The 22,102-nt window shown below is 43.5% G+C and overlaps 1 protein-coding gene across 1 annotated transcript in view; it reads right to left on the minus strand.

The window, feature by feature from the left end:
- The window catches only part of LOC149465936 (ATP-binding cassette sub-family B member 5-like), an 88,127-nt gene that overhangs the window by 12,467 nt on the left and 53,558 nt on the right, over window positions 1-22,102 (minus strand). The window contains exons 16-21 of the mRNA XM_089673162.1: window positions 20,570-20,722; window positions 15,516-15,659; window positions 15,295-15,399; window positions 12,807-12,884; window positions 12,629-12,712; window positions 229-432 (exon numbers count right to left, since the gene is read on the minus strand). Of these exons, the coding sequence (XP_089529288.1) occupies window positions 229-432; window positions 12,629-12,712; window positions 12,807-12,884; window positions 15,295-15,399; window positions 15,516-15,659; window positions 20,570-20,722 (768 nt within the window). The remainder of the gene's footprint in view (window positions 1-228; window positions 433-12,628; window positions 12,713-12,806; window positions 12,885-15,294; window positions 15,400-15,515; window positions 15,660-20,569; window positions 20,723-22,102) is intronic.

Below are 22,102 nucleotides of genomic sequence, written 5' to 3' on the forward strand. Positions count from 1 at the left end.
CCATCCTGAATACCCTGTACAATTTATGCAGCACATATACATATATGTATTACATTCACCTCAGTCCCTGTTCTCAAGGAGCTTACAATATAAGGTAACTCACATTCATACATACACATATTATGGCCAATTTAGACAAGAGCAGATTAACCTACCATCATGTCTATGAAAATAGGTATAAAATACGTAAAGATATCATACAGTTATAAAGGAAAACAAAACAAATACCTTCCCAGCCTGCTGAAGCTCCTTTTTATCTCGATTTGCAAAGCCAGTCAGTGCCCTAGTCTCCAGTAGTCCAGTGGTCACAAGAATGGGAGTCATTGCCATGATCAGCAGAGACATCTCCCAACCAAAAATAAAAGCAATTACAATGGATAGACCCATACTGCCCAAATTCTGTGCAACTAAGCCAAGCCTGGATCCTGTTGCCTTAAGAATGAAAAAGCAGAAAAATATAGAAACTTAATAAAGAAAGCAAGAAATGCATGAAAACTGACATGACTATTGCCAAAACCCTGAGACAATGATCATGTGACTGTATAATTGGGAATACTATGTAGTCACTGCAATACTAGGTATTCCAAGGCTATGGCTGCAGTTCATATCAATATGCTGAATGGCTGTGTGCCAAAAAAAAGGGACATTTTCCATATTTGCATGAGTGCAGCACATAGTGGAAAAATAGAAGTAAAAAAGGGAAGAAAAGGCAGCTCAACATGTGTTAAAAAAGACATAGCAGCACAACGTAATTTAAAAATATATGCCAGTGTGTATTATGCTCATTCTAATCCATGCACTATAATGTGAATGAGCCCTTATACAAATGTGATGTCTGTTACTGGACAGGCACATGAATATGTACCTTAACCAAGCACTTAACTGCTAAGTTCACACCTAACTGCTGAGGTATGGTGCATTAAAGCATGGGAAAATAAAGAGAAAAGACCAGGGGGTAAAGGACCCAGAGGCCAAAAGGGGGTCCAAATGAGGACAGACTGCAGCCTTGAAAACCAAATGATAGACAAAAATAGTTTAATTTGCAGTAATAAAAAGTAAAAATATCACAAAGACATGTATGGCATGGTAAGCCAAAATATACAAAAATTACACAAGAAATTACACAAGAAATTACCTCACCACCACCCAGGGGGAAAGAAAGTCAAGAGCAGAATGGCAAGATCAACCTGGACAGCACTAGGCATGCAAAAGTCCCATGAAGATGTGATGAATAGTGGATCTGTGATGAATAGAATAGTCTCAAAAGTTGAACAAGATAGTGAAGATGACAAGCGGGTGGTGATATAGATGGCTCAAGAAGGTATGATGAGTACCAAGGACAGGATTCATGTATAAATCACATAAACACGAAAAGTGCATAATAATAAATCTAGATAAACATGATCCTTGATGCAACCATCAAATAATTGGTATAATCCCTAGTATCAGGGTAAAAAGCTGAAAGTCATTCCTCAGGTATCAAGTGATCTATGAAAGTATGACAGATCTCTCATCAAGAATATGCAGTTAGGCTTATAATGCAAAATTATGTAGAATACATCTCCTCAATATTGCAAGAGTGGTTAAATGATAGAAGGGAAATGGCAATATATGACATAATATGCCCACTATCCCAAGGGTCATTTAGACAGTCAATGATTGTCATATAGACATGTATCATACAGATGGCATAATAGCTTGGTGGAGCCCATAATATGCATAATATATAGAAGCCTTGAATACTTGAAGCACAAGGGGTTGTCAGGTGAAGACCCAGTTCAGTAAAAGTCCACAAAAAATGCACATATGGTAGAGTGGAAAGCTTGTGTTAAACCTGTAACAGCTAGTAGTCATCAACCGACCTGTAGCCCATGCAGGGATAGTTGCTGAGGTCAGTGGAGTTGAAATATAGGGAAAGCTATGATATGGTAACTAATCAGCAAATATCTTCTCAATCTGATCTTAAAATTATCAGTCTATCTCAGTTTGTTTTGGAAGATAGACACCTTAGTTTACTCCAGAAAGGTCAATCTTTTTTCCCAGTAAATGCTATGAACCATTTTGAGGTCTTTAAAGACATTAGTCTTTTTCTAAGGAAAGTTTATCTTAGTTATCTGCACCAGCAGACTCCATCTACAATTGAGGATATCAATCAAAATTCCTCTATACAGGGAACCGACACTCAGACTCTTGATACCTTGATATCCCTTTTGGAGGAGAATGTCTCCAGTGATGATCTGGAGAGGGATTTGAGTGCACTTCCCCTTAGATCAGCAGACCTTCGCATTAAATCTACTAAAATGCCACCATTTAGGAAAAATAAATGGATTAGTCTTTCTCAATCTGGTACAGCGGGACTTGGCCATAGTTGATTGGACAGTTAAGGGGGGAGATAACCTCACTAAAGATGAACGCCGTGCCCTAAATGAGCTTGGTAATGGCCATGATCTTGTTATCAAGCCGAGTGATAAAGGGGGGAATGTAATCTTGATGACTGCCACTAATTATGAACAGGAAATTCAACGACAACTTCGGGATGAATCTACCTATGTAAGATTGGATACTAACCCTTTTCCGAGATTGATCGATCCTTTGAATAGGAAATTAACCTTTGCATGTGAAGCTGGTCACATTTCTCATAATGAGTGCAAATACCTTCAGGTTAAAGTTTATAACATTCCCACCATTTATATTATACCAAAGGTACATAAAAGGCTGAGTGACCCCCCTGGATGACCGATTATCTCAGCGGTAGGTGGCCCGCTTGAACGAATCGGCAAATATCTTGATGCCCTAATTAAAGGGATGGTCTTTAGACTCCCATCTTATGTACAGGACACACGTGATGTACTTTCTAAAATATCCTCTGTAACTGTCCCACCTGGGGCTCTCCTAGTTGGTATTGACGTGGAATCACTTTATACATCAATCCCACATAGTTGGGGCATCAAGGCAGTAACACACTTCTTGGATCAATAATATCCACAGATGGGTGCTCAAAACTAATTTTTGATCGATCTCTTGCATTTAGCTTTACATTACAATTACTTTCAATTTCTTGGGGCTTCCTATCACCAGATACGCGGTACGTCCATGGGTGCCCCGTGGGCTCCCGCCTATGCATGTCTGCATCTCGAATGGTGAGAGGAGCAGATAGTATATCGTTCTAAATTATATTTGAATCACTCAACACTATGGTTACGATACATTGATGACGCATTGATGCTATGGACAGGCAGTGTCGCGGACCTTCATCAATTCCTTATTGAGCTTAATCAGAATGATAGGAATATTCATCTTACCTATATCTTTGATTCAGATCAGATCTCCTTTTTGGATCTATCAATCTCGGTAAGGGTCGATCGACTTCTTACTAAAACTTTTCGTAAGACCACTGCAGCAAATAACCTGTTAATGGCATCAAGCCACCATTCTCAATCCCTCATTAGAGGTATACCTACCGGTCAGTTCCTTCAAATATGCCGTAACTGTTCGGATTATAATGATTATAAAGACGAAGCTCAGGGACTATACACCAGATTTCGAGAAAGGGGCTATCCACACATGAATCTTAAAAAATCTCGCCGTAAGGCATCTAAATATAATCGAGGTGAACTTTTACAAACATCCTCAAAAGTGTCACCAGCTAATCAAGTTCCTCCTTCTACCCGTATAATTACTAGATTTGGGGCCCAATGAGGTACAGTGCGTACTATACTCAATAAACATTGGCATATCCTTACTCAGACACCAGAACTGTCCACTATTGTGGGCCCTCGTTCACTTATGGTAGCTAGGAGAGCTGCAAATCTATCAGACCATCTTGTCCATTCAGAATTTACACATTCTATTCCTAGAACTTGGTTGACCTCTCTTCCCCCGCTCCGTGGCATGTATCCGTGCGGCCATTGCTCTGTTTGCAGAGTCGTTGACCGCACTGATACTTTCCGAGATGCTGGTGGAATTAAGTCTTATTACATCAAACATTTTGCGAATAGTGCAACAACACATGTAATATATATGTTGTCCTGTCCTTGTGACAAGATATATAAAGGTAAGACAAAGCGATCATTTAGAATACGCATAGGGGAACATATTAGCAGTATTTCCAATAATACAGATCGTACTCCAGTGGCTGAGCATTTTGCTCTAAAACACCAATTCTCTCCGTTTAATTTGCGTTCCAAGGTCATTTATGTGCTTAAATTATCCTCAAGATGAGGAGACTTTGATACTGTTCTCCTTCAAAAAGAAAAGGAATGGATCTTTAAATTAGGATCCATGGTACCTTTTGGCCTCAACAATGAATGTAGCCTTCAGGCATTTTTGAAGCCTTAACTTTGCTGTCTTCAGTTATTAAAGCATGTCAAAGCACTACCAACAAATGAACGGGTCCTCTTTTCTTTCCTTTTTTTTTTTTTTGTTTCACCGGGCGTACCATATCCCTTGCTTTTTTTTTCCACCTTTTGTCTATTTAAACTTCTGTGCTGATTATTTTATTTACCTGTTTCAGCCATTTATATATATGTTATCTATCTATGGCTGACTGATGGTGGATATATTTAACTTTGATAAAGTTCGATCCTTTGCTTTTCTTTTTGTTTCTTTTAATTGTTAACTGCATATATTGGTGAATGTCATTGATCCTTTTTGTTCCCTCTCAGCCACTGTTAAATTTAAAGAACACACCTATTGGCCATTATAGGGCTTTGTGTTACTATATAAGGACTCCATTAACATGGCTGCCTCTATCTGAAGAAGCCCATGTGATGTAGTGGGCGAAACGCGTCAACGTCACCTCCTGGACACGCTGGCACATGCGCAGTCCTGCGGAGCGGCTCAGTCAGACTGCAGTACCTGACACTCATACATCTTCTCTGTGGAGCTACGGCTTTCCTTGCGCCATGCACGGCCGCCATTTTTAAGCCACTATATTGCACCGCTATATGTCATATATCAATCTTTGCCTATCAACATGGCACGTTTTGGGCTGTCAACAGGAGTTTGACCCAGAAGTGGCTGATAAGCTTTCCAAACATTGGGAGGATCCTCACTTGCTAACACACAGGATTCAACTTCACTGACTTCAGCAACTATCTCTGCATGGGCTATAGGTCTGTGGATGACTATCAGCTGCTACAGGTTTGACACAAGTTTTCCACTTTATTATACCTGTATCTTCTGTGGACTTTTACTGAACTGGGTCTTTACCTGACAATCCCCTGTGCTCCATTATTTAAGGTATTTATATATTATGCATATTACCGGCTCCACTAAACAATTATGCTATCTGTATGATACTGTCAAGGTCCTACCTTTTCCCTGAGGTTATGTTACTCCATGTGCTGGCGTCCATCTTGGATTCTGCTGTGCATGGTGGGAATCCTTTTTATGCCTTCAGGTCTCTGAGGTCCACCCCCCAGAGGGGCGTGGCTGATGACATATAAGCCTGTGGCCCGCACATGCTCTTTGCACTTGTTTCTTGTGTCTTTGTGTTACTATTACTCTGTTCTGACTCTCGTGACTCTCCTGGTATTCTGATTCGGCTTGTGACTTGACTATTCTTTGTATTCTCCTTTGATCTGACCCTCTGTTGCTGAACCCGGCTCGTGACCTGTGATTCTAGTCTGCTGTCCTGTACGGTTTTGTCCTGTTGTTGTTGACCCCGGCCTGTCTGACTACTCTTTTGTCTCTTCCACCAGCTACACGCCATTGGCGGCGGCCATTACCGCAGCTGAGGTGTCTCGGGGGCCGCGACCTGGTTCCTGGCTGCGTCAAGTCCATCCCCACCATCAGGGGCCCTGGTGAAGGGCAGCCTGGGACTTAGACTCCGCGCCCTGAAAGACTTCGGTCTGTGGGTGGTGGTTGTCGTCAGCCAGTGCGTTACATTGTTAGGCCTGCCTGTCCGTTCCTCGGCTCCTGCCCTGACATTACACAAGTGCCATGAACCCTGACGGTGCAGGCACGCCTTCGCTCCCAACGCTAGTCGCCAGACTCGATCAACAGGATCACCTGTTGGATCAGTTCACTCAGGCGTTGCAAACTCTGCTTGCACGCACTGCACACCTTGCTCCTGGTGCTATTAGGCCGGTAGTCACTCCAGTGGTGTCTCCCGCTGCTTCTCCGCCTATTGCGTCCACCACCTCGGCGGCTGCATCAGCGGCACCCAGAGGTATGACTGGCTCTGCCCCTCTTCCACAGCGCTTTGGGGGTGAGCCGAGTCAGTGTCGTGGGTTCCTCAACCAGGTGGGTATTTATTTTGAATTAATACCCCACGCCTTCCCGTCTGAGAGGTCAAAGGTTGGGTTCCTAATTTCACTACTCTCAGACAAGGCCTTGGCCTGGGCAAATCCCTTATGGGAGAGGAACGACCCGGTGATTCAAGATTTTTACGGTTTTGTCGATGCCTTCCGTAGGGTATTCGACGTACCGGCTCGTTCCGCCTCGGCGGCCAAGCTGCCCATGACCATGCATCAGGGTTCATGGACCGTGGCCGAGTACGCCATAGAGTTTCGTACCCTGGCGGCAGAGGTCGGTTGGAACAATGAGGCTCTGGTGGCTGCGTTTTCCCATGGTCTTTCTGACACACTGAAGGACGAGATTGCAGCTAAGGAACTGCCTGTGGTGTTGGAGGAGCTCATCTCTTTCCTGATCCTGATTGACACCAGGCTCAGGGAGAGGCCTTCACTCAAGGAATCGACTGGCACCTGCGTTTTCTGTCCCACCCGTTCCTCCCTCTCCTCCCACGCCTCCTGGGGATAGATTGTCTAGTGGTGAGCCCATGCAGCTGGGGTTTGCTCGCCTTTCCGAGGGAGAGCGGGCCGCTCGGCGTCGGGAGGGTCGCTGCCTGTATTGTGGTCTTGGTGGGCACTTTCGGCAGTCCTCTCCGGTCCGTCCGGGAAACGCTCGCACCTGAGATCCTGTCGGGGACAGATCTTGGGTGGAGTTTCCTCCTCCCCGGCGTTCCGCAGAGATAAGCCACTGATCACCGTTGTCCTCTCTTGGGCGGAGGGCTCGGTGACGGCCCAGGCGTTGGTAGATTCTGGGGCCGGCGGGTTGTTTATGGACAGCTCGTTTGCTGCCCAGCACTCCATTCCCCTTCAGGCTCGAGTTACCCCATTGGTTCTCGAGGCGATAGATGGCAGGCCCCTGCAACCACCGCAGGTTACCCACGAGACTGTGCCAGTGGAAGTAGCTATTGGGGCTGTTCACAGGGAGTTGGCCTGTTTCCAGGTGATTTCTTCTCTGCACTATTCGGTGGTTTTGAGGTATCCCTGGCTCCAGATGCACAATCCAACCTTCAATTGGCAAACAGCCGAGATTCTCTCGTGGTCTCCACAGTGTGGGGCCGGGTGCATCCGTGGGCCGGTTAAGGTGTTGTGTGCCTCCTCGGACTCTGCGTTGCCCTCTGATTATGGGGAGTACCAGGACGTGTTTGATAAGGTACGCGCTGGTGCCTTACCTGCTCATCGTCCTTACGACTGCGCCATATCCTTGCAACCCAGTGCCACTCCTCCGCGTGGCAGGGTGTATCCTCTCTCGGTTGCGGAGAATAAGGCCATGGAGGAGTACGTTGCGGATGCGCTTTCCCGGGGGCACATTCGTAAGTCTACTTCCCCAGCAGGAGCGGGCTTTTTCTTTGTTAAGAAGAAGGGTGGTGAATTGAGGCCTTGCATCGATTATAGGGGTCTTAATCGAATCACCACTAAGAATGCCTACCCGATTCCCTTGATTACTGAGTTGTTCGACCGCCTTAAGGGGGCAACAGTCTTTACCAAACTCGACCTTAGGGCGGCGTACAACCTCGTACGGATCAAACAGGGGGATGAGTGGAAGACCGCGTTTAACACCAGAACCGGTCACTACGAATACCTGGTGATGCCCTTCGGGTTGTGTAACGCGCCCGCAGTTTTTCAGGAATTCATAAATGATGTCCTTCGTGACTTGTTGCAGCAGTGCGTGGTAGTTTACTTGGATGACATCCTGGTTTACTCTGCCTCCATGGAGTCCCATATCCAGGATGTCAAGCAGGTGCTGCAACGATTACGTGAGAACAAACTTTTTTGTAAACTTGAGAAGTGCGAATTCCATCGATCCCAAGTTGCCTTTTTAGGCTACATCATTTCTGCGGAGGGATTCTCCATGGACCCTCAGAAGGTTTCGGCGGTTCTGCAGTGGCCTGGTCCCAATGGTCTTCGGCCCATTCAGCGCTTTTTGGGTTTTGCCAACTACTATCGGAAGTTCATCCGGAACTTCTCCACGCTGGCAAAGCCTCTCTCAGACCTAACCAAGAAGGGCAGTAATCCTCACAAGTGGCCACCCGAGGCCATCGTAGCATTCGAGGCTCTGAAATCCGCCTTCGCGTCGGCTCCGATACTGTCTCATCCCAATCCTGGATTGCCCTTCGTCCTTGAGGTTGATGCATCCGAGACGGGAGTAGGCGCTCTCCTGTCTCAACGTCGGTCGCCCGATGGACTCCTACTTCCCTGTGGGTTCTACTCCAGGAAGCTTTCCTCTGCAGAGTGCAACTACCAGATTGGAGATAGGGAGTTGTTGGCAATAATTCTGGCTCTCAAGGAATGGAGGCACCTGCTCGAGGGCTCCGCGGTTCCGGTCCTCATTCTTACAGATCATAAGAACCTGACTTATCTTTTGGAGGCCAAAAGATTGTCACCCCGCCAGGCCAGATGGGCTCTGTTCTTGTCACGCTTCAACTATGTGGTTTCATATTTGCCTGGTTCCAAGAATGTCAGGGCTGATGCGTTATCACGGCAATACTCTGAGTTGTCCAGGGAAGACTCTGAGCCAATCTCAGTTATTCCTCCAGATCAGATCCTGCCTGCCATTCGCACCAGTCTGACCTCTCCTCTTGGGGAGCAGATTTTGGCGGCTCAATCTGATGCTCCCCCTGGGAGGCCGGAGGGTAGATGTTTTGTACCCGAGGGATTGCGCACCCGCCTGCTGCGTACCTACCATAACGCCAAAACTGCCGGGCATCCGGGGAAGAACCAGCTGTGTTGGGTCGTCTCTCGCTTATTCTGGTGGCCAACCCTCTGTGCCGACATTGCCTCTTATGTAGCGACATGTTCGATCTGTGCCCAGAATAAGTCTCCACGGCATCTCCCTTTGGGTCTTCTGCAACCCATTCCCAATGGGGAGCGTCCTTGGTCACACCTAGGTATGGACTTTATTGTAGACCTCCCGGTGTCTCGGGGTCATACGGTCATCCTCATGATCGTCAATCGGTTTTCCAAGATGTGCCATTGCATTCCACTCAGGAAATTACCAACAGCGCAAGAACTGGCCACGGTCTTTTCCAGGGAGATTTTTCTCCTGCATGGGTTGCCTAAGGTGATTGTCTCGGACCGCGGGAGTCAGTTCGTGTCCAGATTCTGGCGCGCCTTCTGCTCCCAGTTGGGTATTAGTCTCTCCTTTTCCTCAGCCTACCACCCGCAGTCCAATGGGGCTGCGGAGCGTTCCAATCAGGCCTTAGAACAATTCCTTCGGTGTTATATTTCAGACCATCAGGACGATTGGGCCGATCTCCTGCCTTGGGCAGAGTTTGCCAGGAACTCGGCGGTCAACTCCTCCTCCGGGATGTCGCCCTTCATGGCCAACTATGGGTTCCAACCCGCGGTATTACCTGAGAGGTTCTCACCACAGGACATTCCGGCTGTGGAGAACCATCTTGCTGCCCTACGTTCTTCATGGGGGCAGATCCAGAGGGCCTTGAGGGACTCAGCTCAGCGCCAGAAGTTCCAGGCTGATCGCAGACGGTTGCCCGCTCCTTCATACCAGGTCGGCGATCGGGTGTGGTTGTCTACTCGCAACCTCAATCTTCGGGTGCCCACACCCAAACTAGCTCCCCGTTTTGTCGGTCCGGTGTCCTATGCCCTTGCCCTTCCGTCTGGGATGCGGATCTCCAATATCTTTCATGTTTCCCTGTTGAAACCTCTGATCTGCAATCGCTTCACTACCTCTCTGCCTCGGCCCCGTCCTGTCCGGGTTGGCGGTCATGAGGAGTATGAAGTGAGCCGGATCCTGGACTCTCGATTGGTGTGCGGTCGATTACAGTTCCTGGTTCATTGGCACGGTTATAGTCCTGAGGAGCGTTCCTGGGTTCCTTCCGCGGATGTCCATGCTCCTGCCCTCCTCCGCGCTTTTCATACCCGCTTTCCTCAGAAACCTTTTGTTGAGCCGCGGAGGGGGAGGGGCCCTTGAGGAGGAGGTACTGTCAAGGTCCTACCTTTTCCCTGAGGTTATGTTACTCCATGTGCTGGCGTCCATCTTGGATTCTGCTGTGCATGGTGGGAATCCTTTTTATGCCTTCAGGTCTCTGAGGTACACCCCCCAGAGGGGCGTGGCTGATGACATATAAGCCTGTGGCCCGCACATGCTCTTTGCACTTGTGTCTTGTGTCTTTGTGTTACTATTACTCTGTTCTGACTCTCGTGAATCTCCTGGTATTCTGATTCGGCTTGTGACTTGACTATTCTTTGTATTCTCCTTTGATCTGACCCTCTGTTGCTGAACCCGGCTCGTGACCTGTGATTCTCGTCTGCTGTTCTGTACTGTTTTGTCCTGTTGTTGTTGACCCCGGCCTGTCTGACTACTCTTTTGTCTCTTCCACCAGCTACACGCCATTGGCGGCGGCCATTACCGCAGCTGAGGTGTCTCGGGGGCCGTGACCTGGTTCCTGGCTGCGTCAAGTCCATCCCCACCATCAGGGGCCCTGGTGAAGGGCAGCCTGGGACTTAGACTCCGCGCCCTGAGGGACTTCGGTCTGTGGGTGGTGGTTGTCGTCAGCCAGTGCGTTACATTGTTAGGCCTGCCTGTCCGTTCCTCGGCTCCTGCCCTGACAGATACATGTTTACATGACAATCATTGACTGGCCAAAAGATCTTTGGGATATGGGGCATATCATGTCATATATTGCCATTTTTCCTGCCATCATTTAACCACTCTTGATATATTATAGAGATGTATTTTACATAATTTTGCATTACAAGCCTATCATCACGGCATGTTTGGGGCTGGCAACAGGAATCTAACCCAGCAGTGGCTGATAGCTTTCCCTATATTGGCAGGATCTTCACCTGTTAACACACAGGTTTCAACTCTACTGACCTCAGCAATTATCCCTGCATGGGCTACAGGTCAGTTGATGACTACTAGCTGTTACAGGTTTAACACAAGCTTTCCACTCTACCATATCTGCATTTTTTGTGTACTTTTACTGAACTGGGTCTTCACCTGACAACCCCTTGTGCTTCAAGTATTCAAGGCTTCTATATATTATGCATATTATGGGCTTCACCAAGCTATTATGCCATCTGTATGATACATGTCTATATGACAATCATTGACTGTCTAAATGACCCTTGGGATAGTGGGCGTATTATGTCATATATTGCCATTTCCCTTCTATCATTTAACCACTCTTGCAATATTGAGGAGTTGTATTCTACATCATTTTGCATTATAAGCCTAACTGCATATTCTTGATGAGAGATCTGTCATACTTTCATACATCACTTGATATCTGAGGAATGACTTTCAGCTTTTTACCCTGATACTAGGGATTATACCAATTCTTTTTGATGGTTGCATCAAGGATCATGTTTATCTAGATTTATTATTATGCACTTTTCGTGTTTATGTGATTTATACATGAATCCTGTCCTTGGTACTCATCATACCTTCTTGAGCCATCTATATCACCACCCGCTTGTCATCTTCACTATCTTGTTCAACTTTTGAGACTATTCTATTCATCACAGGTCCACTATTCATCACATCTTTATGGGACTTTTTGCATGCCTAGTGCTGTCCAGGTTGATCTTGCCATTCTGCTCTTGACTTTCTTTCCCCCTGGGTGGTGGTGAGGTAATTTCTTGTGTAATTTTTTGTGTAATTTTTGTATATTTTGGCTTACCATGCAATACATGGTCTTTTCTCTTTATTTTCCCATTTATGATTAGGGTCCCGAGGACACCACATACATATACTGTACCTATGTGAGTCAGCATTATTTATAATTGGGTCACTATCTTTATTTGGTAATTTCCGGCCCTGAGCTTTAGGAATCCTAGTGTGTTCTATTTTTTATTGCACATTTTTTTCACATGGTTATGTGCTGCCTCGGGCAATCCATTCAAAATGAAAGGGTGGCACACACCCCAGTGGCCAAGAAATCGAACCTGCACCCTTTTTAACAACGTGCAATAGTGTGTTGCTTTGCATTGTACTGCTATGCTATGGTGTGTTGGAGTGGCATTCAGAATGAATGGCACTCCATCGAAAGTAATATACAGTGCCTCGCATTGCGGTAACACGCACTGGAACGTGTATGTTTCCACAATGTTTGAACAAGGCCAGGGGAATTTGCTGCAGAGATTAGTGAATGTTCTTTGAAAATAACACCCTTTTACTGTACATGCAAGCAAAATAAAAAAAAAATATTTTTGCTTACACATGATTGGATGACAGAAGTCAGCAGAACTTCACCTCATTCACCAAGTTCTGGGTCGCATTCCCTTGAAAAGTGAACAGCCTATTTGCCTTTAGTAAATCTAACCCTTTGCCTACAATTAGCATAACAAATACATAATAATAAAATAATAGTTACGGTCTGGATTTGTGAAGCTTCCATAGAAAGTCTGGTTGTCAGAGCTCCAGTGCTATTTTTCTCATCATCAAACCATGCAATATCCTGTTTTACAAATAAAATACGTCATGGACTGGAGAACTGTTTTTGACAATACCATACACACAAACAGACTACAACATGCAGAAATGTTACTAACCTGCCTTAACATAGCTTTAAATGCCATGTGTCTCAGCCGCATAGTTAAAACTTCACCTGATCTTCCAAACATGAAGCCCTAATTTGTAATAAAACATTTGGTTCATTATTTAGAAAGTTTTAATTCCAATAATGCGTATAGTGATCAACAAGAAACAAAAGGAAAGTTGAAACTTTCAACTGTTGAAAATAATTTAAAGACGTTCTTTTCACACACTGCACTGATGATGGCTAACAGGTCTGGAACAGTTGCACGCAGTTTGGTATAAACAGTTCTATAACATTAGGCTGTATCTGTGCTATACACCAGCTGGCCTAGATACATAGTCAGGAACATTAAGTAATTATGGCACTGCCCACTTTCCTGAAATGAGGATTAATCCTTACATTTTTGGGATATGTAGTAGAATGGGACCTGTGAAAACCTTCTGTTCTAAGGAGGCTTTACCATGTTACATTATTGCTGGAAATAACTCTTATGTAACACAAAAAGAATGCTCTGGTAGTGCAAAAGATCATAACAACTAATGACACAGTAATACCTACAAACACATAAGATGGAACAAACCATAAAGGTATATGGTCCTGACAGCAAATGCAATGCAAGGAACATGCCTGCTGTTTGCTCAGCTCATAGTTATTTAGCATGTTTGTGTCTAGCTAGCAAATAAATGTCATAGGAAATGTTTCCAAAATGCAATATTATTCCTATAGGCAGCTACATGTTATTACTGTCCTTTAAAACTTTTCACGGAAATATGCCAGATTTTATGGATTCCTATGGAAAATGAAGATTAGATTTCTAAATAGCAGGTCTGCTATTCCAGTGGTGCTCAGCTTTAATTCTCAAGGCCAATCTGCAGAACAAGATTTTCTCATTACCATGTAGGGGCACAGCATAGGCAAAGGCTACCTCAACAATTAAGACCATGTTACACCTATTTGAAGCCTAGGTTCCTACATGTTCAGGTCAAGACTTGCAAAATTGAGCACGTTCCTGACCTGCAGTGTGGTGATTACCGCACTCGTAGCCCATTGACACTTCCTCCAGCTTTCTAACTGAAAGTCTTTTCTTCAGTATGGACACAGAGCAAATGGAAGAGCCTGCAGGACCCAGCATTGCACCCAAGATTGTCTGATCGTGGTTGCAGTTCTTTGCAGGCTCAGTAGCAAAAAATGATAAATGCACATTTTCTGCAAATATATGTGCACTTATTAATCTTTTGCAAAACGGTGGACTTATCATTTAGTAAATAAATGATTATTTCGTTATTTGCATAGCACTATCTCACCTGTGCATCTAAAAGGAGAACTGAAAATATGTTCACAGCCGTAAGAACCAGAGTTGAGCAGCACCTCACTGCCCTATAGTAATAAGAGTGGAAAATAGCTCAGTTCAGCTTCTTTTTATCACTTTTTTTCACTTTTATGACTACAGTCTGTAGATTAATTCTATTAGGCAGAGCTTCCCACGATGTGAGAATGGTTGTAGAGTCTGAAGGTTTATAACCTTCATGCATGCTTTAAAGCCTTCTGTGTGCATCTCCCCCCACAGCCCCCTAATACTTACCTGAGCAGGATCTGGATGTGCTAAAGAGCAGCGGCTCTCCCAAGTCTCTCTCTCCTTATTGGCTGAGACACAGCAGTGGTGCTCAATGCCAGTGAAGAAAGAGTGTGTGTGGGGGGGGGGGGGGGGGTGTCCAGCTGTGCTCTGTGTGTCTTGTAGACACACAGAGCGGGGCTCAGGAGGAAGCATGCAAGATTGCCCCCACAGCAAGTAGCAGGGAGAAGGAGCCAGGAGCACCAGCGGATGACCCAAGAAGAGGAGGATTGGGATTGTTCTGTGCAAAACCATTGCACAGAGCAGGTAAGCATGATACACTTGTTTTTTCTTTTAAACTGAGCCTTTATTATCACTTTTGTTGCAACTCTCCCTGTGTACACTCCTAGAAACCACGAGGGACATCAGCATTTCAATGTACCCATTGTGATTGGTCACTTTGTTAATTATTCCAGTTCCCGCCCCTGCTTACTATACGTAGTGGCTCCTATCAAGGGAGTTTAAGGTCTCAGGAAGGAGTGTCTGTGCATGCTCAAAAATGTGTTACCGCCCTCTTGACTTCACATCTGGCGTGTGCGTTCCACTCCTCTCCTGGAAGTATGGCGGTCATCTTGCCCATGCGTTCCACCACACTCACTACTGCTGGTCAGCTCAGTGTGTCTCCCTGGCATTATACCTAATGAGCTTTTATCTGACTACTATCTTGTAAGTGCTTTTAACCTTTACTATTCAATAAACTGCTGCATACTGCACTTAGAGGCACCTTGCTTGCTATTACTTTATTCTAGGTGAGTGGCTCAGAAAGAATTGAAGCCGGAGGGGCAGCATACAGTGACAGGAGGGTAATTAGCCTATGCACAAGCAGCATACCAGTAGCAGCTGCGTATTCATTCAATATAACAGTGCTAACTGAAAAGCAGCATCTTACCTGCAGGAAGTTAGTGACAAAGGATAAAAGTCCGATGATTAAAAAGGCGATACAGTACAAATCAGACTCTCGTTTTATTGTATCTGGATCATCAATCCCAAAGAGCTATCAAAAGAGGAGATTAAATTTATCTATAAAGTAAGTTTGTGCACAGTATATCATAGGGGAATGATGAAAAAAGCAAACAGTGCTATTGCAGCAGAACTTCCTGAAATACTTACAGCTATAATTTTGGCAAAAAAAATACAAAACAGGGGATGACCGCTTCCATTGATCAATGATGCCAATGTTCCAACCAAAATGTAAGGCCACTCTGATTGGTTTAATTTTAAAAGCTTGAAAAATGAAACATTTGGAGGATCTTTCTAAAAATAAACACATGGATGTTACTATACATTTTTTGCTAATAGACAGAGACTCAAAATTCACTGTACTGTATGTGATACTAGAAGTTTATTTTTTAGATTTATATAGAGTAGGTAAAGTTTAAAATCCTTATTGAGTTATTTTTTGTTGTCTGTGTCCAGCTGGGTCAATTTACCATCACTTTATGCCGTGCAGATGCAACAGGAAAATAAGTAAATCTCTCCAAAGTGACCAGAATTCCCATTTTAGGAAGTTGTCACAGGAACAAGTGTTGGCATTGGAGATTTCTCCTTCACCTCTTGTTCTGATGACAATTCAGGTTTTCAGATTTCTCCTCACTTCCAATGGTGTCCATGGTTACCTACAGAGATAATATACAGAGTGGGAATACAGATAGCAATACAACCCCTGGCAAAAAGTATGGAATCACCACTTTTGGAAAATGTTCATTCAATTGTTTAATTGTGTAGAAAGAAAAATTATTAACACGCAGACATTCCTCAAAACCATTTTCATTTAAAATTCCAACCTTCTGGCCTTAAGAAACACTTAAAAAAATAAAAATAAAAATAAAACTGTAGTCAGTTGCAACTGTTTTTGCAGATCAAGCAAAGGAGAAAAATATGGAATCACTTAATTCTGAGGAAAAAATTATGAAAAAAAAACACCACTAGTACTTTGCTGCAGCACCTTTGGCTTTTATAACAGCTTGAATTCTCTGAGGCATGGATTTAACTATCGACAAACCATATTCTTCATCAATCTGGCTCCAACTTTCTCTTATTGCAGTTGCCAGATCAGCATTGTAGGTTGGAGCCTTGTCATGGACCATTCTCTTTAATTTCCACTATAGATTTTCAATTGGTTTGAGGTCTAGATTATTTGCAGGCCATGCCATTGACATTATGGGGTTTATTTACTAAAGCTGGAGAGTCCAAAATCAGACTCCCTTCTGCATAGAAACCAATCAGCTTCTAACCTCAGCTTGTTCAATGAAGCTTTGGCAATGAAACCTGGAAGCTGATTGGTTTCTATGCAGAAGGGAGTCTGATTTTGGACTCTCCAGCTTTAGTAAATAAACCCCTATATGTCTTTCTTGGAGGAAAGTTTTCACAGCTTTTGCTCTATGGCAAGATGCATTATCATCCTGAAAAATTGTCATCATCGCAAAGCATCCTTTGAAATGATGGAATTAGAAAAGTGTTTAAAATCTCAATATACATTTGTGCATTTATTGAAGATTTAATGACTGTCATCTTCTCTGTCCTACCCCATATCATCAATAATTGTGGAAATTTGCATGTTTTCTTCAGGTAGTCGTCTTTATACATTACATTGGAACGGCACCAAACAAACGTTCCAGCATCATCACCCTGACCAATGCAGATTCCTGATTCATCACTGTATATCACTTTCATCCAGTCATCCATAGTCCATGATAGCTTTTCTTTAGCCCACTGTAGCCTTGTTTGTTTCTGTTTCGGTGTTAATGATGGTTTTCATTTGGCTTTTCTGTATGTAAATCCCATATTCTTTAGGCGATGTCTTACTGTTCGGTCACAGATATTGACTCCAGTTTCTGCCCATTTGTTTTGTTGTGCATTTTTTGTTTTCAAGGCATATTTAAGTTTTCTATCTTGACGCTTTGATGTCTTCCTTGGTCTACCAGTACGCTTCCATTTTACAACCTTCCCATTTGATGTGTACTTGGTCCAGATTTTAGACACAACTGACTGGGAACAACCAACATCTTTTGCAACATTCCGTGATGATTTACCTTCTTGAAGAAGTTTTATAATTCTCTCCTTAGTTTCAACTGACATCTCTCATATTGGAGCCATGATTCATGTCAATCAATTTGATGCAACAGCTCATCAAGGTGTGCAAGCACTCTTTTTAACTGTAGACTAACTTGCAGATGTAATCTGATGTAGATATTTGTTTTAGAACTGCAAAGTACGCACTTGCTCTCCAGAGGATTTACCCCTCTTAATGACCATGCCTCTTTTTGCTACTCAGCGCTGCATTAATTCAACTGATAATTGTGCGGTCGTGCAATGCTGTACCCAACCGAAATTTACGTCCTTTTTTTCACACAAATAGAGATTTCTTTCGATGGTATTTGATCACCTGTGTGCTTTTTATTTTATAAACAAAAAAAGACCGAAATTTTTGGCTATAAAAAATATATAGTAAACTCAAATTTAGTTATGTGCGAATTCTTGGTGGTTGCAGGACAATACTTGTGCTCGCCACCGCACCAGGTTGTACTGCACTTATGGGACTCGCAACGCCACCAAGTGATACTGCAGTGCTGGTATGTGAAAGACCAAGATGTACTAGTCCGCTGGTGCTCGCCAGTTCACCAAAAGGTAGAGCGGCACTAGTACTGGCACTCTGCTGCATATGAGAGTCATAAAAATTTACCGGCAAGTGATAACAGAGATCAGGCCTGATTCTGCAAACACTGCGGATTTGTGTGCGATGTATCAAGTGACAGTGACCTACTGACACTGCACCTGCTGGGGGGGTTAAGCGTAGGGGCTAAATGCAGGCACTAGCAGGTGCCGGGGCTGATCCTGCTAACGCTGCGTTTTTGGGAACACTATACTAATGTGAACGCTGGTATAGTGCTGATCTGATCAAAGATATTGATCCATTCAGACACTATATTAGCAATGGAGGTTCATTGCATATGAGCGTGTTCCTGGCAATCAAGGGGTTAAACGTGATGACTGGTGTACTGAAGGGCAATCTGACGCTATCTGGGAGGGGCGTGAAAACCACAGGAGCGTGAATCACGTATATATATATGTGATTTTGCGCACCCGTGCCGCCCTGTAGCAGTATTTCTGCTATAGGGTGGTCAGGAAGCGGTTACAGAAGAGGTTTGTGTTACGGCGCTGCATTACTTTAACTGAAAATTGCACGGTCATGCAATCTTGCTCCAAAATTAAATTTATGTCCTTTTTTCTCCATAAATTGAGCTTTCTTTCGGTGGTATTTGATCGCCTGTGTGTTTTTTATTTTTTGCGCTATAAAAAAAAAGACCGACAATTTTGAGAAAAAAAAACAATATTTTGAACTTTTTGCTATAAAACATGTCCAGTAAAAAAATTTAAAATCAAATTTCGTCATAAATTTAGACCAAAATGTATTGTGCTGCATATCTTTGCTAAAAAAAATCCTAATACGTGTAAATTAATTGGTTTACGTGAAAGTTATAGCGTTTACAAATGGCGGTATAGATACTGGATTTTTTTTATACTAATAATAGCAGCGATCATCGACTTATGGCGGCAATCAGCAACTTATGCCGGGACTGCGGCCGATATTCTGATACTGGGGGGAACTGACTTGGGGTCACTGACATCCCTAGTGACACCAATACAGTGATCAGTGCTAAAAAAAAGCACTGACACTGTACTAATGGCACTGGGGAGGAAGGGGTTAACCATGAGAGGTGATCAAATGGTTAACTATGTGATGGGAGTGTTTTACCACGGGGCAGGGGGGTGTGTGCTTCACTGTAAGCACACTGAACGGGACGGCTGTGCTCAACCATCCCAAGCAGTGTGCCCAAACTGACAGGGAGGAGAGCTGCATTGTAAACAATGCAGCCATCCTCCATGTCAGTGTTTGGCGGCATTCACTGGGCTCCAGTGGATAATCACCTGCCGGGACCCTGTGATTGACTCCCTGGGCCATGATTGGTGGCGCGGGTAGGGCAGTCACGCGCCTCGTGTGTGCCCCCTACCTGAAAATGCAGGATCACATTCATATACGTGATCCTGCACACAGGGGCCGCTTTGTCGCAGTATATGTACTGTGGGCGGTCCCCTAGTTTGTACATGGTGATTTCATAATATTTTCCTCAGAACTGAGTGATTCCACAATGTTTTCCTCTGCTTGATCTGCAAACATAGATGTAATTTAATACAGTTTTCTTCCTTTTTAATTTTTTTAAAGTGTTTCTTAAAGCCAGATGGTTGGAATGTTAAATGAAAATAGTTTTGAGCCATGTCTGTGATTTTTTTTTTTCTACACAATTAAACAACTGAATGAACATTTTCCAAGAGAGGTGATTCTATACTTTTTGCCAGGGGTTGTACAAATTTGACAAAGGGTCTAACCCCAAACCACTATATCCAGCATTACAAAAAGCCTTTACATATACTTTTACTTTTTCTGTATAATCCCCAGCAGAATAAACACATTTACAGGATCAGTGTGGAGGGGAGTAGGAGTGTACTTCCTGAAGCCAATGCTGTGTAATTTCTATTTTCTTTGGTTGCTGCCCAATTGGCTTTATTTTTTAAATTGTCGTTGTTATTTTTTTTATTTGTTTCATTAAGGCCAGGTTCATATCTATGCGGCCGTGCGGGAACAGATGTGGTCCTTCAGCGGCAATCACCTGCACAGGTGTGAACCTAGCCTAAAATGACACTAAATGATATCCTTATTCTCAATTTAAATCCATAAACATCTGAACTCAATGGCCCTGTTATCTATTTTTCAGGAAATTGTTTTTTGCTGTTTTTTTTCTGCCTCCTTGTAACGTCCTCTGTTAGCTCCTGAACTTCTGGAATGAGCAGTGCACATTAGTTGCGGTCATGTGCACTCCTCTATGCACAGCGCAAATCCCATAGTCCATCTCGGAAGCAAGCAAGAGCTGGTAACTATTTTCCAACATACTGTGGGACCATGGAGGACTAACATAGCCACCCTCTAGCAGACGTCAGATCACAGCAGTAAAAAAAAATAAAAAAATGGAATTTGGAGATTTGGAGACAGTTGAGACCCTGCACCCACTATTTATTTGTTACTGGTCATGAACTCAGAAGGTACTAAAGATGGACCTACACATTTCTATACCGGTTTCCTTAAAAGCATCAGAGTAAAACCAAACCTCATCGGCTTCATTTTCCTCTTCTTTTTTTTCCTCGGTGATGTTATTCGGAGCTGTGGCTTTGTGCTTTGGAGACGTTGGCACAGAGGGTAATCCATGTGTTTCTTCATTATTTGTGTCTTCTTTATCATTATTCTCCTCTACTTGTATAAACTGGAAAATAAAATAAGTGCAATAGTTTGTTTTTAATCATGCAGTGAGTATTTTATCAACAATTTTATATATATACAGTATATACATACATATTCAGGGTATACTTTTTTATCAGCTTGAGTCTTATCTTTTAAAGTTAATCTGTCATCTATTGAAAGAAAGGCTACTATGTTGTATATTGTGGGCTGAAATCATGGGGATTCCAAATGGCAGACAGCCAATCCTCCTAAAAGACACCTGTCATGAAACATGGGATTTAAAGCCCAAATGAATTTCCTGTTTAAGGCAGGTAAATACATTTCACATGCATCAAAACAAAAAGGTGAATTTACTGAAACTTAATCAGACAGAATTTACAGTAGCTGTGCACACTGACCAATCAGCTTCTAGCTTCAGATTCTGACTGCTCCAATCATGGTAACATTCCCTTATTTTGTATTAAAATTCTTATATCTTGTACTTGTTTTATTTACATAGATGCCTCAGTCTGAGTAGAAAAGCATGTCCCCTGCCAGCATACTGCAAAAGAAGACTCTTGCTCTCTACGTAGATGGGCCCCCTGAGTCAGAGCTAGAGCCCTCCAAGTTGCAGAGTTATGTATAGGGTGTGTGTGACCTCTGCAGAAAGACCACTGTTTCCATATGGAGACCAGATGCCCTTCTCTGCAGCATGCTGGCAGTGGACAAGCTTTTCTACTTATGCTGTAGCTATTTTGTAAAAAAGAAAAAAAAATAACTGTAGGTTATGCACACCTTTAGTTCTGATGCATCTGGAATGTATTTAGCTGATTTACACTGAATGTTCAGAAAGGCCCCTTTCACACGGGCGTTCCATATGTCTGTTTTTCATCTGTCCGTTACGGATGAAAAACGGACCCCCAAGTATGGACTTGTGGATGTAAATGGATGAACATCTTTTTACATCCGTTAATGTCCACGTCTGTTAACATCCATTTTTTTGAATGGAAGAAAACCCTATTTTTCCTCTGCAAAAAAAACCCCTAACAGACGAAAAACGGATGTCAACGAATGTAAACGGACCAAAATAGATGTAAACAGATGAAAAATGGATGTAAATGGATCTAAACAGATGAAAAACTGATGTAAACGGATGAAAATGGATGTAAACGGATGAAACACAGTTTAAAAAACAGATGAAAAAACGGATGTAAACGGATGAAAAAATAGTTGTAAACTCGTCCGTTTTTTTTTAAAATGTGACTGAACTGAAGAAAAAAAACGGAACGCCCGTGTGAAAGGACCCTTACAGAAACTTTCCCACATGCACTGAACAGAAGATAAGGGTTTCTGGTGAAATAAGGATCACCAGGAGGACTGGACACTCACAGATGACCAAGCAAATACCATCAAAGTATTACTT

The sequence above is a fragment of the Staurois parvus genome, unplaced genomic scaffold, assembly GCF_062004578.1.
Source record: "Staurois parvus isolate SC_StPar_1 unplaced genomic scaffold, SC_StPar_1.0 ptg000136l, whole genome shotgun sequence".
NCBI lineage: Eukaryota > Metazoa > Chordata > Amphibia > Anura > Ranidae > Staurois > Staurois parvus.